Source organism: Ixodes scapularis, unplaced genomic scaffold (assembly GCF_016920785.2).
Source record: "Ixodes scapularis isolate PalLabHiFi unplaced genomic scaffold, ASM1692078v2 ptg001158l_1___fragment_3__unscaffolded, whole genome shotgun sequence".
NCBI classification, from domain to species: Eukaryota; Metazoa; Arthropoda; class Arachnida; order Ixodida; family Ixodidae; genus Ixodes; species Ixodes scapularis.
Window position 1 is genome coordinate 820,476 of NW_024610108.1, and position 18,173 is coordinate 838,648.

The following is an 18,173-nucleotide window of genomic DNA, read 5'->3' on the forward strand; positions in this document are numbered from 1 at the left end:
CATTGATTTTGTGCCCTTCAAGTAGTACAGTGGCGGTGTTAAGATTGTCAGGTGCATCAAGATGGAGTTCAGGTAATAATTATACTCAAATAAGCGGTGACTCTCCAGTTTCGAGAAAGATGATAGCCGATATCTTGTTCTTGACAGGTAACGTCGCATTGCGATACGGGTTTTGATCCAGAAATCGAGAAATGAATTTGCCTTGTTCGGAAATTCCTTGTACATTTCCGTGACACTCTCCGAACTTAAACCTTTTTCGAGCCACACTTCTGTAACCACATTCTTGATTTTTGTTATGATCTTTTTTCGCACGTCCTCCTCTATCCACTTCGAAGACGAAACCCTGGCAATGGATGCCTCCTCTATTTTTCCGAGCAAATTGTTCACGCTTCTCGTCGTTTCTCTTCCAATACTTTCTTGCGAAGGTACTCGTTAAAAGGGGGTAGTACACAGACTCCACACCTCTCGCGCACAAGTCAACTCTCTTCTGGGCCGCCTCGCCTCGGCTGCCATAGAAGCCCACCAGCGCTTCCGATATTGCAATAATGCCACCGAACTGAGCGAACCACCAGCTTATGTGGGCTATTAACTGATCGTTACTGAAGCGTTCCAAAATTCTGCTCATTCTGTCGAAGTGCCTTTTATCGGTGATATAGACCGTTACGTCCGCGTGCAGTGGAAGGGCGGTTTCAAACACCTTTCTTAATCCTGTCAGCCAGTCTTGATATCGCAGCAAATCTTTTATTGACGTCACGTGAGGCTCCCATGTAATCGGTTCTCTTTGGAGCTCGCTCACAACCTGCTCTTGCAGATGGAAATCGTGCTTGGCTTGGATTGCGTAAAGTGAGGCATCCTTTTCTTGCGCAAGCAGGCTGAACACGAAGCTCCAGTAGATGGCGTAGGCTGTCACGCTGTAATGGGCCACACTTCGATGTTGCAGGTGCCAAATGCGCGTAAGCGCTGATGGACTGATCTGTATAGCCCTGGGACGGGAATCATAAGTCGGCAAGATATGAACCCTGAACCAAAAGGGAACGAGCCAGTTGACATCAAGGTCTATAAGCACGTGAAGAGCGCTGACGTTCGCCGGAGATTTGTCGGGCCAGGACAGCCCTCTCTGAGTCATAAAGTTCCGCAAAGATGACAGCACCTCCCTTTGGTCCTCGTGTGTCCTATTCATGCACGATGCGAATTCTGCTTTTGCCTTGTTGCCGGCCTCGATGACTGAAGCGTTGAAGTTATCGCTTTGTAGTGCGCTGGTGATTTCTTTCAACCATTTTTGGATGACACCATCTGTTACGCTTCCTGCGGCGATATTCTGATTATTTTCTGTCCAGGCCGAGCAGACAAAAGCGCTGAAGTTCTTGCAAGGATTCAGGTTGCGATTTAGCATCTGGGTGATTCTGTAGGCATAATCGAGGCAGTCTTCGGTGTCACACACATCAGAGTGCGAGACTGAGCGTGATTGGTGGAGTCTGAAGATAAGTACCATGATGATTAAAGTTAAGGCAACCAGAGTTAAGAAAAACATAATTCTAGTAATCAGCATTTCGTGCCATGACAGTTTGTTCGGTGATCTTGCCGCCTGCGGGGAGTCCACCTTTGAAATTGAAACGAGAAGAAAAACATTACTGAATTAGCTGGCACACCTCATTACTGTGGACAACTTTGTGATTAATTAAGAAATTATTTTGTAGCCGTATTCCTTCGGGCATACGACCCTAATTAAGATTGCAACTAGGGACGGGTAAAAATTGTGAGTAGCATAATAACTAAAATCTACCGTCTAAAACTTTTTTTAAGTAAACGTATTAATAAGATTATTATATCTTATCGCATCAAATGACTTAGCAAATCGAACGATTTGAAGTTTAAAGTTTATTGGGATTTTCACGGGCCAAGAACGGTAGGGACGTAGTGGCAAAAGGCATTTCTGCCTGACTAGGTATCTACCCCCTTCGGCATACAGAAGTGAACAAGGTGGCAAAGTATACAGCTATGTAGCATTAGTTTCTGCTTCAATATACATGCCTGTGTAAGCAAAATACGTTTTTAATTTACATTTGACGTTTATATTTGTATTTGTTAAATACAGGCAAAGTACATCAAAAGTGATATTTGAACCCCCGGACTTCAGCAAAACTACGAGATGTAGTAACTCATTGAAGAGACAAAAGAGCAGTCGTCACGAGATTGTGTACTCTCTGTTTTGCAAATCGATGGTTGCTGCCTCGGGATTTCCTTCAAAGAAATGTGCACCTTCGTGCCTGGCCTAATAGACGTCCTAGTATGACACGTTACGGCGCGTTACGAGTTACGTTGATTTTGTGATACAGTGTGGTAGAGAATTTGAGAGAGAACTATACAAGGGTGGTTTCATCTCAACTCAGGCACGGACTTGGGGTCGAATTTTAAATTTTGATGAATAAAATATATGTTTTGGGAAAGACCCCTTCTGTTACAGGGAGTGCAAGCTGCAAGTTCGGGCGATTTGTTTTCTCTAATTTATGGACATTTTAAGCAGCCGAGGTGCAAACTCACCTTTTTTCTCGCCTATCGGAGAAGTTATGTGTCACATCCTTTCTACGTTTTGAATTTTTTTGGAATTGCATTCTAACTTTTAAGGCCACTCTCAAAATAGAGATTATTTATGATCAATCATTTTATTGTGATTATTTATATTCACTTTTGTTATGAATAGTGTCAAAGTGTGTCCCTGCGACAATATTTGTCAAAGTTTGATAAATTCTTCCGTGTAACCTATTTGAGATATCACAACATATTTAGTATTTTCAAAAGGCTAAGAGTATACACTTTCCGTTGATAACAAATTTAGCGTTGCGTGTAAAGGAAAAAAAAACGCAGTGCATTCTCGTAATCAAGACCATTTCAAAATATTGGCAAGTTGGAGGTTGGATTTCTGAAATAAAAACCACATTTTATTTGGCTGTTTCTTTTTTTTTTTCTCTGGCTAGCTATTTCAGTACTTTATAATGTAATATAAATGCAAAGGCAAGGCTTGTGAGAGTGAGAGCTCGAATACTAAAAGCCACTGCACCGCGGTTACAAATCACCGCGTACTGAGTTCGTGTCCTAGATCAACGCCAGTGCGGCGCTAATATTTGATGATACCTTTTATGCACTCTGTGCGCAGACATCTACACGCGCCATCAGTGTGTTTGATCTCACTTCAGAGCTTATCTTAGTCAAGGAACGCGGGAAAAATCCGAACAAATACAAGGAACACATTCCCCATGGTATAGTGCCGTTTCAAAGGCTGTTTCATAGAGAAGGTTCTAGGTCATGCCTTGCTTACGAGATGTCGGATGTCTCCGATGTCCTCCTGTTTCTTGGTGACTCTCGCCGATCGTGAACTCCGAGCTTTCGAGGCAATCTGCTGGACGTCTGGTGTGAGGATTTGCTGCCCTTCGGCTGCTTCTTTGGTATCCGCCTGATCGTGTCCTCCGGGAACTTCTAAGCTGGTTCCGGATGGAGCTGTGATTGCGCCTGGTTGGTCACGGTATTCGCCTCCTTGTAATTTCTTCGCATTGAGCTTTGGCTTCTGCAGATATAAATTTAACGCGTCGCCAATTCAGCTAAAGTCCTAAATTAATTCAACTATAAAAGCAACTAAAAACACTCTACAAACATTGGTTGTCAATATAAGCACAACTAAACCCGAGCTCAAAATACAAAAAAATAGCCTAGTGTTGTTGAAACAAACCAGAAAGCTAATCGAAACAGAAAAGAGAAACTGAGTTTTCAGAATTTTTATCTATTACTTAATGGCACGACATTTCGTGTGAGTTCAAAGCTGTATTTTGTGGAGCAAATGTGACGCTTAAAATAAAAGAAGAAAAGTTCGGGCGGATACTTCCGTTATGTCTACCTGGTGCATCTTGAAATGGCAGTCATCGGCTACGAAACCGTTTCAATCGCACAAACTAAGAGAGAGAAAAAATCATGGCGAGGCGGTTACGTTTACTAAGCTACCGTCTTCATTAATCTACAACCAAGACCGACACAAAAATTTAGCTTGCCAATGGAGGTGCCTAAGGGCTACTCCCAAGGAGGTCCCTCGCATTGTAGTACCTGACTTCGACACCAAAGGAGCACAAGGAGGGTACAAAAACAGGGTGTCAACCTCAAGGAATTCTTTGCAATGTTCAAAGTCAGAGTGCCCAGTCAGAGCTTCACTCCTTTTCGCCACTAAATGAACCCCAGCGGATGCTACCAGCAACTCCAGCGAATTCGGCTCCTTCAGCTTCTCAAGTGACTGCGCGATCCGGGAATCGCTGCATACCTTCCGGAGGCCATGGCACACTCAGAGAGCCCTAGAGTGAATCCGATGGCTTGTAGCATCCGCTCCGGTTCATTGTAGAACAAAGCAGATTGCCGTCAAAGCTAGGAGTTTGAGCCGATAAATGCTGATTTGTTTCGGGAGCTAGAACGCAAAACATGAACGCATTGCGGCACAACATATCCCAACGTGCCAATGTTATTTCTATACACCGGTACGCACTTTTAGTCTTGGTCAGGTTAAGAACCCAGTAGATGGTCCGCCTTCACCACGCGCTCCCTGCCTTACAACTCTAATTGGCTGCGCTCTCAAAAAAGTGTTACTTAAAGGACGACTCCAGCCGGATATAGTGCCGAAGTTCCTACGTTCACCAAAGTGAGGAGCCGCAGCATCTCATCTTCTACATAAATTCAAAACTTACGACATGTTCCTGGTTGTTTTTACCGCCATATTCCAACGCGCTGCTGTAGAAGACGACCTCAGTCAGCATACGGTTAACATTTCCTGTGCCCCTGAGCCAATCGTAAAGCCCCTCGCCCGAAGGGATTGCGTATTCCGCAGCGCCAGCGTATGAATTTCTGCCCGTGCCTGCCGAAACGGTTTCCTCTGCTCCCTGCTCTCGTGGCGCGCTACGTGGAAGCGGGAAGGCGCGGATGGCTCGGACTCTCGGACCGCCGACGGCGCCGACGCCAAGTTGGCAAAGTCGACACGTCAGATCTGGGGGATCTTTTTTGCCGTCCACGTGTCCTACAAGGCCGTTCAATCGGAGCATGCTATAGGTCCAAGCAACGTTGTGGTTTTCGCTCGAAGCACGCACATTCATTTAGGATTTCAGTGATCAGAAATATGCGGAGGAGTGGCACCCCGGATTTGCGTTAACTGTAGGTGCGGTTTAGCTGCATTCTGTGACTTTTATTTGTCTGTGGATATGTTTAATCCTAAGGTAGAAAAAACGAGATCAATGAAGTTGCCCTCGAACGTCGAAGGGGCACTGACACGTCAGTCTCTTCTTTTGTTTTAGTTTTTATTCGAAACGACTGAAAAGATGCCTGCACATTACCCTCGAAAACTCGAAACTTGAGAATTCAGTATTTGCGAAGTGAAAAAAGCAATTTCCAAATGGCGAACTTAAAGTTTCCGCGCGATCCGCGCCACTGCAGTGACGTCAAATATTGAGCCGTCCTGCGAGTCGAGTTTCTCTGACGCCTCCGAGGTGTCGTGCTCGCCGGCGTCCCGCGAATGGCCAGCTGCGAGAAGACGACGCTTGACTTTCGAGTTTGAAGTTATTTTAGGGCCCTTTCAGCGATCTCAAGTTCTTTGAAACGGCGCGAAGTTGAAGACTACGAGCTGTGGACTTTTTTGAGCGACGTGAGGGGCCACGTCGCGCCGGTTCCGCCTGAAACGCTGCCCCGCAGGAGTCACAACCAAAACTACGATACAGACACCAAACCCAGCTGTTTCTGCCGTTTGACGATTTCCCTTTCAAAGTCTGAGAGGCCGTTGGGCACCTAAAAAAGACCGTCCGATTTTCTGACTGACCGATTATCCTCTGCTACAGGTTTGGAGAGCCGCCATGTTCTCCGAGGATAAAAATCCAGGAGGCGCCACCACGCCGGACTCTTTTGGGTTTTCGGTATTTTTGATATTTCAAAACGAAGGGCCATATATATATATAAAATTGAGAAGAAAAAAACCATTAGTGAATACAGCAACAACGGACGATTTAATCTTCGACGTTTCGGCCGGAGTCCGGCCTTCGTCAGGAAGAACTTTTACAGATGAACGCGGGTGGTATTTATTCAATGCTACGGTCGAGTCCAAATTTCGGAGGGGTGACGGTTGAAGCTTTGGAGAGAGGGAAGCGTAGGGCAGTTCTTATCCGGGTGAAGAAGCTTGACGGTCGGTGCCAAGTTTCAACGACGGCGGGATGACGGTTGTAGCTTCTTGGGAGGGGGCGCAGGGTGACTTTGTGTCCGGGCCGGCAGCGGTGACCTCTATAGACGATAACGTACAATAGACGAAAGTTACACGCGCAAACTAATGTGCTGTCTCCGAAAAAAAAAAAAAAAGAAGGGGCGGCACGGTCACTTGTGTGGATGCAGGCATGCATGAGTCAAACCTGGAACGGAACAATGTTAAACCTAGAAGTAAAAAGAAATAAAGTGGATATCAGAACCTGGAAATAAAAGAAAAGTTAATGGTACAGTTCCGGCCCCAAACACAATACCACTGTTAACAACAAAATTAAAAAAAAAAAGTGTTTTCTGATCGCTGGTGCTATTCGTGCTATCCGCTTGTTTGTGGAGTTCCACAAACAACCGGATACCCCAGATGGCAATCCCGGACAAAAGCTCACCGGACAAAAGCTCACCGGACAGAAGCTCACCGGACAAAAGCTCACCCATTCTTTCACAGACCCGGACAAAAGCTCACCCATATTTTCGGAGACCCGGACAAATGCTCACCACGAGAAAATTTCATGTTGATCTTAACACGAGTGCGGAAAACTTAGGTGCATGCGTGCGACACAAAAAGGCAACGATAGATTAAATATGACAGGCGCATGGTTTGTTGATTTTAATAGAAACAAGTTTATTTATCGATTGGTTAGAAGCGAATGCAGTCCCCCACTAGCTCCATCAGTCTTGGTAGATCTCGATGTACATGCAAGCCCTCGCAAATATTTCTAAGACGATTCTGCAGGTGCAGAGTAATTTTTCACAAACGCTTTACAGTGGGCTCACCTCTCCGGGCTTTTGTCAATGACGTGGGAACGAGCGCCTGATTTTGCTGTAGGCATTCAATCAGCCTCAAGAGGCTTGGATGGGCGTGGCCGACGAGCTTCTGGAACCCGGTACTCTATCTTTCGCAGGTGTTCATCCGGTTTTTATCTTGAAGAGTGGCGTCGTACATATTCCACCGTACCGGGGGAAACTCCGGTCGCCTTTGGCGCAGAGTCAGGCGAAGGGAAGAATTTGCTCTGGGTGCCGCCGCAGATGGAACAGAAGCATAACGGAAGCGGCCTTTGACATACGTGCAATCAAAGTAGTCCAGCAGGTAGCCGATGTCACCGGTAGACTTTTCTCTGGTGGTTAGTTCTTGTGGAACAAGCTGTGGTGGAAGGAACCCGAGCCTATCTAAAATCCCGCACAATTTTCTAAATTGGTCATCTGTCTTGTACTTTTCCAATAGGCCAAACTCCCGTTCTTTCAAAGTATTTTTTAAAAAAATTCGCAACTCAATGGTAGATGAGGTACGAGTTCTGCTAAAAATGGTCCAATCAGTCAGTCAGAGTATTGGGAGGAGGAAATCAAAGGAAGTGTTGCTGAGCCGGAAGCTCAATATGTCACCTTTGTTTTGTGGTAGGGGTCCATTGCGTCCGCACTTTATTTCAGCCCGTGTTTCGCCCGGGTAGGAAAAAAAAAAAGGAAATCGAGGTGAGCTTTTGCCCGGGTCTGTCAAAAAACGGGTGACCTTTTGTCCGGGTCTGTCAAAAAACGGGTGAGCTTTTGTCCAGTGAGCTTTTGTCCGGTGAGCTTCTGTCCGGTGAGCTTTTGTCCGGTGAGCTTTTGTCCGGTTACCCCTAGATGGACACGTCGTCGCTACTCTAGCGAGGCTTGTCTTAGAACTAAACACGTTCGAATTTAACAATAAATACTTTAGGCAGGTTAGCGGAACCGCGATGGGCACCAAAATGGCCCCAAACTATGCCAACATATTCATGGGGAAATTAGAATCTCAGCTCCTTTCTGAATGTCCCGTAAAGCCGCTAATATACAAAAGGTTTATAGATGATATATTTATTGTATGGTCGTACACTGAGGAGGAGCTGGTGGACTTCATAGGTCGATACAATGCTGCTCATCCGAGCATCCGCTTTACACATTCGTACTCTCAAACCGAAATAAACTTCCTAGACGTCAACGTTAAGATAGACGAAAGTAAACTCGCCACGAGCCTGTACCGTAAGCCAACAGATCGGCAGCAATACCTTCATTATCAAAGCGACCACCCACACCATTGCAAGAACAGCATTCCCTATAGCCAAGCTCATCGTTTCAAACGAATTTGTTCAAAAGATACAGATTTCGATCCGAGCAGTCAAAATTTAAAATCAGTGCTAGAGAAACAAAAGTATCCACACTGTATAATCGACGATGCAATCAGAAAAGCCAAACAACTGAACCGCGCAGACCTCATCAGCCCGCGCCCCACGCAAAGCGACACACAACGCACAAATCTATGTCTAACTTATAGCATAAACCATCCTAATGTAAATAATGTCTTGAGACGACATTATAACATTCTCGAACAAAGCGAGCGCCTTAAACGCGCGTTTCCATCCGCCCCGGGGGTAGTCCACAGACGATCGCGTAACCTCAAAGACGCGCTAGTAAACTCTCGGATAAATTCATCGCCACCACGCAACGAATGTAGGCCTTGCAGGCACCCAGGATGTCTAATCTGTAAACAGATGCAGCACACAAGCACGGCCAGCAGCACGCACTCGCAGTTCTCGATCAAAATTAAAGGGAACTTAACATGTGAATCGTCGAGTGTCATTTACTTATTCGAGAGTACGGTATGCAAAATGCAATACATAGGGCAGACTAGAACGGCATTTAGACTGCGCTTTAATAATCACAAATCTCACGCCATAAATCTTCCGGCACTGCCTTTATCCAAACATCTCGCTCTCCCAAAGCATTCATTTGATAAATTGTCAGTCACGCTCCTAGAATCTGGATTTAAATCAAATCGCGAACTTCAACAGCGTGAATTCTACCTAATTTACCGATTTAACACTATTAAACAAGGAATAAATGAAAGCCCCGGTACTCTGGCATCGATTAAAATGCTAAAAGACGAATAGCACCAGCGATCAGAAAACACTTTTTTTTTTTTTTTAGATTTTGTTGTTAACAGTGGTACTGTGTTTGGGGCCGTAACTGGACCATTAACTTTTCTTTTATTTCCAGGTTCTGATATCCATTGTATTTCTTTTTACTTCTAGGTTTAACATTGTTCCGTTCCAGGTTTGACTCACGCATGCCTGCATCCACACAAGTGACCGTGCCGCCCCTTTTTCTTTTTTTTTTTGGAGACAGCACATTATTGCGCGTGTAACTTTCGTCTATTGTACGCTATCGTCTATAGAGGTCACCGCTGCCGGCCCGGACACAAAGTCACCCTGCGCCCCCTCCCAAGAAGCTACAACCTTCATCCCGCCATCGTTGAAACTTGGCACCGACCGTCAAGCTTCTTCACCCGGATAAGAACTGCCCTACGCTTCCCTCTCTCGAAAGCTTCAACCGTCACCCCTCCGAAATTTGGACTCGACCATAGCATTGTATAAATACCACCCGCGTTCATCTGTAAAAGTTCTTCCTGACGAAGGCCGGACTCCGGCCGAAACGTCGAAGATTAAATCGTCCGTTGTTGCTGTTTTCACTAAGGGTTTTTTCTTCTCAGTTATATACCCACGCCTTCGGCCTCCCGCCACCATGCCCGTTATATATATATATATATATATATATATATATATATATATATATATATATATATATATATAAAGACGTATATTACTTGACTTAAGTTTTAACCTCCCCGAAGACTTCGCAAATTATTCTCGCTGAACGTGGAACCGATCGAAATGTGCCCCGAAGCAACCGCACATGGAGTGGATATAGGCTTTGTTTCTTTTACATATTTGCAGAACGAGGCGGTCATCTCCTTATCGGAAGAAGTTCACCTTTCCCAGTGAAGCCAGACTTCATCAAGATACTCTTAAAGTCCGCAATCCAGTCGTGGAGCCCACATGAACAAGTTCCTGCAAAACTGTGTTGTTCGCCTGAAGATACAATAAAAAAATTGCATGATTTCTTTTCAGTTTGATATGTCGCGTGCTTGCAACTCTTCGGGGTCGTGCGTTTTTCGAAGATAGCTGTTCAGCACAGAACTGCATTCAAATGTTCCGGGCTCAAACAAGCATTCCTTTTAAATCGCAATTGAACCAGAAGAGTCATAGTAACAAACGGCCAGAATATAGAATACCCAGAAGAGGGGGAGAGAGGGTTTGGGGGGGGGGGGGGGGGGAGGCTGTTGCAGCACACGCGATTGGGGAGGCTCAAGTGAGGTTGGGTGAAACCGCTAGATCAGGGATCATGGGATATGGACCCCATGTAGTTGCTAAATTTTGCTGGAAGTAAATGGGGCGAAGGGACGTTTTATTTTTTAACTCAGGTCATAAGAGTCTATTAACATGCTTGAATAATTTACGCAAGTTATAATTGATTACTTTTCCATGACCACCAGTTGTGTTCCAATAGGTTAAGTATTTGTGTAATGCGAAAAATGGTAAATTCCGCCGTCTTGGACGTTGCTGCCTGTCAAGCGACCCTGCTTTCTCCTCTTGACGTTTGCGATTCCCGGGTTGAGAAGGAAGCGAGAAAGGCTACGACAAGGCGTTCGTTTCTTGTAATGGGAGGCGAGAGAAGGAAAGCCGCATGGAGCAACAGAGTTGCAACAGAGCGGGCGCCTGCTCTCGTGCAGACAACATTGGCGCATATCCTTTCCCAATCCTCTCCCTTAGGCGCCGCAATTAAATTGCAAACGCTCTCTAGAATTTTAGTTGCACCCACCCTCACTAGAGCCTCCCTATACGCGATCGGGGCCGCCAGTGCGATCTGTCGGCAGCTCTGTGCAGATCTTGTCTCGTGCCCGGGCCTAGTTCCCCATTGTGCCGCAACGATTCGTGTCGCTAGTTTTTCGTTACCACGGTGGATTCTATAGCTGCACACGGCTCCCAACTCCGCTTCGTTTTTGTTCTTGAAAAAAAAAAATGCAATGCTTTTTTTGTATCACCTCGGAAAACCGCGCGTCAAATATTGTTAATTAGATCGGCCTCAACGTTTCTTAAACGATCCGGCAAACTTTGGTACGGGCCAAGTTGAACAAATCGGCAGACTCTATGTGGCGAATTAAGGCTCAATCAACAGCGCAGCCAAGGTCATGGCGTTGTTGTGGCCAACCTTGAGCTACACGTCATCAATCTTGTCACTTTGTTTTAGACCGCTGCTCTTAGGCGCCCGTTTCCGGCTTGAGCGGCGTCGCCGTCGCCGTCGGCGTAAGCGCACTTTGCATTATGGGACGTTTCCCATAATTACGTCACACGTGACGTTACGTGTGACGTCGCGAGAGAGGACAGAGGGAGGGCGAGGGAGGGGAAGGAGGAAGGGAGGAGGGGAGAAGGAGAGGAAGAGGAGAGAGTACGGAGGAGAGTACTCTCCTCTGCGTACCCTCCCCTCCTCCTCGAGAGAGCTGCGCTTTAATTCCGCATTACAGGGAGTTGGAAACGTCTTTCATTTTTTACTTCTCCGGGCAAGCGATACAGCTGATGTGAGCAAGGTTTTCTTCTCGGCGCTCAGCGGTGTCCACGTGATTGGCGTAACGCGCTTGCGCACCGCGCTTCTTGAGAGCCGTCCGGCCTTTACCGTCGTCCCCGCGTCATAACCGCCGCCGTCGTCTCACAGTTTGTGATGATTGTCTCTCAATGTTTCGTTCGCACTACATGAGCAGATTGATGTCGCAGTTGTGCAGACGCCGTCCGAAATCGTAGACACGACAACGTCATGAGGACTGCGGTGCAGACGACATTTGCGCCTGGCACACGCCCCCCCCCCCCCCCCCCCCCCCCCCCATCGGTAGCCCGCCCCGACCCCGCCCGTCTTTGCGTAGAGGATCACGCGACATCTCGTACCACCTCATGGCCATGCCTTTCGCAACGCGGAGGGCATGACGTCAGCCACGTTGATTTACAACTCTATCCCCTCATGTCGCTCTCCCCTCTTTCTCATCCTCCTCGCCGATTTCACTTTTAAACATGAACCACACGGGACCATTAAATGGTACATGGTTGCGTGTATGCACTGAGTCGCACCAGGTTCGACCACGGTTCTATTCATGAGTGCTGCAGCTGACTGCACTATGACTGCGCCTGGTGGCTTTTATATGGTTGTGTAACAATGAATTCAAGAAATCGTGTTTTTTTACACTCTGTTACCATCGTGCATTCGGATACTAGCGTTCAACAATGTGCGTAACCTTATTCTACATTATAAATGCGTTCTGCATCAACAGAAAGTAAAATACTTGCGAATTCTTAGAGCGATTATTTGGTGAACGCCCGAGTCAATTTTTTTGTTGAACGTTCACACACGTTCACAATACGATTGGACATGTTCTTAGTATGCAAGAGAACCAACATTGGGAGTCATGCAGCTTAGTTTGACGAGGGTGTTTTATTAATATGTACTCTGACCAACGTGGGATCAACTCAATTTGAAAAGAACCCACGGTTTTTTCGCTGGGGTGGGCCAAATGACCTAGGTTGGTTTCGCTTATAAAACCCCAAGATCAGAATATTTGCTTCGTTTCAGGTTACTTCAGAGCGCAGCCAACGCTACGGGTTGATGAAGCCACTGAAGCAGCACCAAGAGCGCCTTCCAGGGGCACACCTGACATGACTGTCGAATCCATCAGATTTAAAGCGAAGGAAACTCTACTTCGATGAAGTCCACTTACTGGTCCAACCAAGGACTGAAATTCATCGTCTGAGCAGCTCGGTAATTCTCGGCCAGCTAAGACAACCGCATATATGCTCACGTCAAGGCGAAGTTCAGGACGTAATACAACAAGGGCGTGCCGGTGAAACAAGCTTCCCGCCGGAAGGTTTCTGCAGGCGTTCATACTGCAAGCCATTTCGTGGTCTCACCCATGCCATGCACTCTCGCTTGCCCAAAGCGCACAGCGGCTCCGCTCGTCCTCTCGTCGTGGTCCATCGCCGCTCATCAAGGTCTTGCATGTCTCACCGGTCGAGGACGCACTTCTACAGACGCGCAACGCTGGCGCATCGCGCACCGCGCCCGCTCCTCGAGTGTTGTGTGGTAAACGTTTCCGGACGCACAATGAAGAGCGATGAGCTGATGATCGCGGTCCGTTCTCTGATCCTCGGGGCCGTCGGGGCCTCGCTGCCTCGGCCTCGCCAACCTCGTCTTTTCTTCGTTCATGTTAACATTGCCAGGCGGAAGCGAGCGGAACGCTACGGCCCAGATTCTATACAATCAAACATCCAACTTACATGTGGCAGGGCCACGTGCTCCCCACGTAGGTGCAAGTATGCACCTTTCCTGATGCTGATGCGGCTGGTGCGACTCTCGCGCCCTCTATCAGGTAGAAATTTTCTGTCACTCTCTCGGACTGTGAAGACCCGCTCAGCGCGGTTCTCTACCTACGTTTTTTTTTTTTTTGCGGTTTTGCATTCGACGTTTTGTCGCCCCTCTAGAAAGTTTCCACTTAATTTTTTTTACGCGTGCTGCGTACCCTTTTTGTGTTATCTTCCATTATGAGAAATAGGGCCGGTAAGTGTTCTCCCCCCCTCTTACAGATAATCCGCGTAGAATCCTCAGTTGGCTCCAAAAATAGTTGTCCGGGTTGGGGTGAGAAACGGGTCAGTTGCGTTCATTGCTTTGCCTCGGTGCGGTTGTGAAAAAAGGAAGCTGTCCCAAAAACGTGCCCCAAAACGAAGTCATCTAGGATTTCGTCCGATTGTCAAGACGTGACTGTCGTCGAGTGTGACCGTGTTATTTGAGATCTTTCTCAAATAAATTCTTTTCGGATAATGCAGCATCTTGTGGTACGTACGATATGTTTATTGTTCGAATGTTCCTGTCCATCGCTAAACACGTTATTTGTGAGCGTGAAAAATTCAAGCCTTTTGGTTTATTTAATTTAAATTTATTTTTGACAGCAAAGCACTTTGTCATTTTACATCCGGCGAATCTCTGGCGCCGTCAAAACCTAACGTAAAAAAAAACTAGAACTATACATTCCAGTCGAATACGTTCAGTCGCGCGCGTACCTAACAAAAATAGTTTACAGCTTTTTTTTTTTTTTGCTTTTTTTTTTTTAAGTGTGGCACAATGCTTTCTCAATATCCTCGGGAAAATACATGTACCATGAAACACAAAATATAGCGGGAAAAGACGAGAATTTAGCCGCCAGCAGCGTTTGAAACTGCGCCTACGCAGGCTGCGGCTATTTTAATCACAGCCCACTCGGTTAGGGTTAGGAGGGACGCCGGTGAGAGTCCAGCCTCAAACTCAGTGAAAAAAAAAATTGGGTTGTGTGTGTGTTTATACAGCCTAGAACTTGGTCTGCCTCACAGGGGCGACGAGTCTCCCAGCTGCAGATGAGAAATTTAACTAGTGCGGTACAGCCGCTAGCCTGGGGTCTTTAACGTGCATCACGCAGTAGTGATACACGACCGCACGCCGGTACGATGCTCATCCAGATCGAAACGGGCAGGGGTGGGGCTCGAACCCAGGATCCCTGGGTTCTGCAGCGCGAGCTTTCGCTCCACGTGCTCCGAGCTGGTGTGCGCTAGACCACTCGGCCACCGATCCCCCCTCAAACTCAGTGACTGGGCTCGAAAACGGTTTGTTGCTCCTGGGGTTGAGTGTTTTTGGGAACGATGTATAGTTTCACCCTTTTTATGGCTGGTCAACAAAAAGAATCGAGTGGTACCTTTCCCGTGCCTTTCCGAGGCCCGATTCCAATGTTGCCCGACGGAGCCGAAGTTTGAGTTTTGATTTCTGCTCATTTTTGAGTAGGATTTGAGCAAAATATATTCCATTCTTCGTGAAGCCAATGTTTATCGTGAAATCACTCATTATCCGGAAATTTCCGGAATTGAGCGAAGTTGCCCCTTGAAGCAGAGAACTCGCTCTGAAGGCGAAGCATTTACTGCGGCGTTAACCTGTCACCGAATACTGATGACGACTTGTTTCGGTGGCACATTCTTGTGGTTTTTATTTGTAACGTCTAAACTCGTGGAACACAAAGCTTCTTTGCGTTATGACGTAGAACGAGGAGTGGTCGAAAGAACACCGGGAAGTTGTCTTTTTTCATGAACCCGCAGATCTGTTTATCGTCGTGACACTTTTCAGTTGAAGGGGGGGAAAAATCACTACAACTCCCTAGGCGCCGAACAAGAGAAGTACCAGAGAGAGCGTGGAGATGACAGTGGTTCATACGTGTGACGTCACAACAGAGATCATCAATTGCTACCAAAATGTTTGATTGTCTCTAAAAAGCACAGCGTAGGATTGGAGTAATTGCATTCTAAAATCAACACCGTCAAAGTTGACAGTCTTATATCAAAGTGAGTACTTAGAAAACTAAAACAGTAGAATGATTTCATACCATCGACGGCGGTAATACTGTGGGAACTTCTATATATAAAAGACTGAATTTACGTTAAGTTTAAACTCGTTGCGTTCGTAGGAGAACGTCAGGAAGCGTCCGATACGTTTCGTTGAGAAAAGACCACTGGTTTATTTCTGTACAAATACAAAGGACAAAGTCACCGACACTGGCAAGGGAAAGAGAGAACAACAGCAAAGGGGGGAGAGAGAGGCGGGGTGGTGCGATGCGTTCCAGATGTGTCCGAGCCGAAGGCCAGGAGCGCTCCTCCGTTTATGACCCCCCTCACATTCCGGGGCCTGGGAACCGCAGATACCCGAACGAAGGCCTGTTTGTGTTTTGCGACGTTCACTTCGTTTTCGAAACGCGGGGCCGCCGAATCTGGCCGAACAAAACAATAACGTAAAAATATTCTACAAACATCTCCCCCCGCAATGAGCATACAATTGCTCATTAGTTCAAAGACTCTAACGGATACAGAAGTTGGACCGGTCGTTTAATGACCTTTCCATGGGGGATCCTTATTGTACATGAACGCACGCGTCCATCGCGCCCAGGGAAAGTTTTGACAACACGGCCCGTGCACCAATTCTGCCGTGGCCGTAAATGTTCATATACGATTACAAAGTCTCCTTCTTTAAGTCCAGTGGACTTGGTGGGTCGGGAGTGGTGCGCAGAACGTAATTCGTTTAAATACTCCCGACGCCACCTTCTCCAGAACTGGTCAGCAAGCGCCTGCCTGTGTTTCCAGCGCCTCTGAATGTCGGCGGCGCTGGACTCAGAGACGAGGCGACGTTCGCATGAAGGGATCGACGTAAGTCGTCTCCCTACAAGAAAATGCGCTGGTGTGAGCGGGTCTGGTTCGGATGTCTCAGCGTAGACGAACGTTAGAGGCCTGGAATTTAGTACAGCCTCGACTTCCGTCAACACTGTGCTCAGTTCTTCGAATTTCAGAAACCCATGACCCAAGACCTTTTTTAGAACAGTCTTGACGCATCGCACCATCCGTTCCCAAAACCCGCCCCACCAGGCAGCCCTCTCAACAATAAAATTCCACTGCACACGGAGGGACGCGAACACAGCAGAAACCTCCTCTCTCCGTATGCAGTCCCAAAGTTCTCCGAGTTCCTTGTCGGCCCTGCGAAATGTCTGAGCATTGTCAGTCAGCACAACACGACACACTCCTCTTCGAGAGATGAAGCGTCTGAAGGCCAAGATGAACCTCTCCGTTGTCAGGTCACTGACAAGTTCCAGGTGCACAGCTCTCGTGACGGCGCACGTTATCACAAGGATGTAGCACTTTTTCACAACACCACACTCCTTAGCGAAGAGAGGACCTGCAAAGTCCATGCCAACGACCTCGAAGGGATCGGCCGGGTTCACCCGCAGGCCCGGCAGGGGTGCTGTAGGTTCACAAGCCGGCTTGCAGTGAAGCCGATTGCAAGTCACACACCGTTTCAGCATTCGCTTCGTCACTTGTCGAGCCCTTATGACCCAATACCTCTCCCTGATCTCCGTTACGGTGTCACGAAGACCCGCATGAAGTAGACGTTCGTGGGTCGCGCGAATAAGCAGCTCAGTGAAGAGGTGCTTGGGAGGCAGGATGATTGGGTGCTTTTCTTCCAGCTGACGTTGCGTCTTCTGCAACCTTCCCCCGACGCGAAGGATGCCATTAGAGTCAAGATAGGCCCCCAACGAACTTAACGGAGACCCCTTGCTGCACTCCCCCTTGTCTTGTATTGCGGCCAGTTCCTCCCCGAACTCTTCACGTTGCGTTTGTCGCACCAGGAATTCTTCCGCGTCGCTCATTTCCTGTGCTGTCAATGATCCTTGCTTTCTCTGAACTCGCCGGCAATTCCGTACAAAACGCAGGATCCACGCCGTGACCCGCAGGAGACGATTCAGGCTGCTGTAGCGTTGCAATGGAATGAGAGGCTCCATAACAACAAGAGTGACACATGGCCTCGATCCCCGTTGCTCCTGCAGATGAATGTCGGTGTCGTCCAGTCGTTCTCTCGGAGTCCGTTGGGGCCATTCCGTTTGGGAACCCCGCAGCCAGTCCGGTCCTCTCCACCAGAGTCCGCTAGTAACCAACGTAGGAGCCGTCAGTCCCCTAATCAACAGGTCTGCAGGATTCTCGTTGCCTGGACAGTGCCCCCATTGCACAGGATTCGTCAGTTGCTGAATTTCCGTTACGCGGTTCGCGACAAAGGGCTTCCACTTCAAGGCAGACCCCTTGATCCAGTGCATGGCGATGGTCGAATCAGTCCAAAGGTAGACAGCCTGCAGCGGTGTCCTCAGCGTGCCGATGAGATAGTGGTGCAACCTTGCCGCCAGTAAGGCTCCCATGAGTTCAAGCCTTGGTAGAGTCAGCCTTTTAAGTGGAGCGACTCTTGATTTGGACATGAGAAGCGTAATCGTTACGTCGGTTTCACTCTCTGTCCTGAGATAGGCCACTGCACCGTAGGCCCTGGGACTAGCGTCGGAAAACAGATGAAGTTGGACAGTCGTGACGTCGCTGTCCCCCTTCAGGCTGGTGTATCTTCGTGGAATCGACATCTCCCGAAGCGCAGAAAGTTGGGAACACCAGTCCGACCATTCCCCAGCGATG

The 18,173-nt window shown here is 47.6% G+C and overlaps 1 protein-coding gene across 1 annotated transcript in view; it reads right to left on the reverse strand.

Annotated features, from left to right (window-relative positions):
* LOC121048119 (endothelin-converting enzyme 2-like) overlaps window positions 1-18,173 on the reverse strand; it is a 45,348-nt gene continuing 27,175 nt past the window's right edge. The window contains exons 3-4 of the mRNA XM_040504042.1: window positions 3,317-3,562; window positions 1-1,600 (exon numbers count right to left, since the gene is read on the reverse strand). Of these exons, the coding sequence (XP_040359976.1) occupies window positions 86-1,600; window positions 3,317-3,562 (1,761 nt within the window). The 3' untranslated portion in view covers window positions 1-85. The remainder of the gene's footprint in view (window positions 1,601-3,316; window positions 3,563-18,173) is intronic.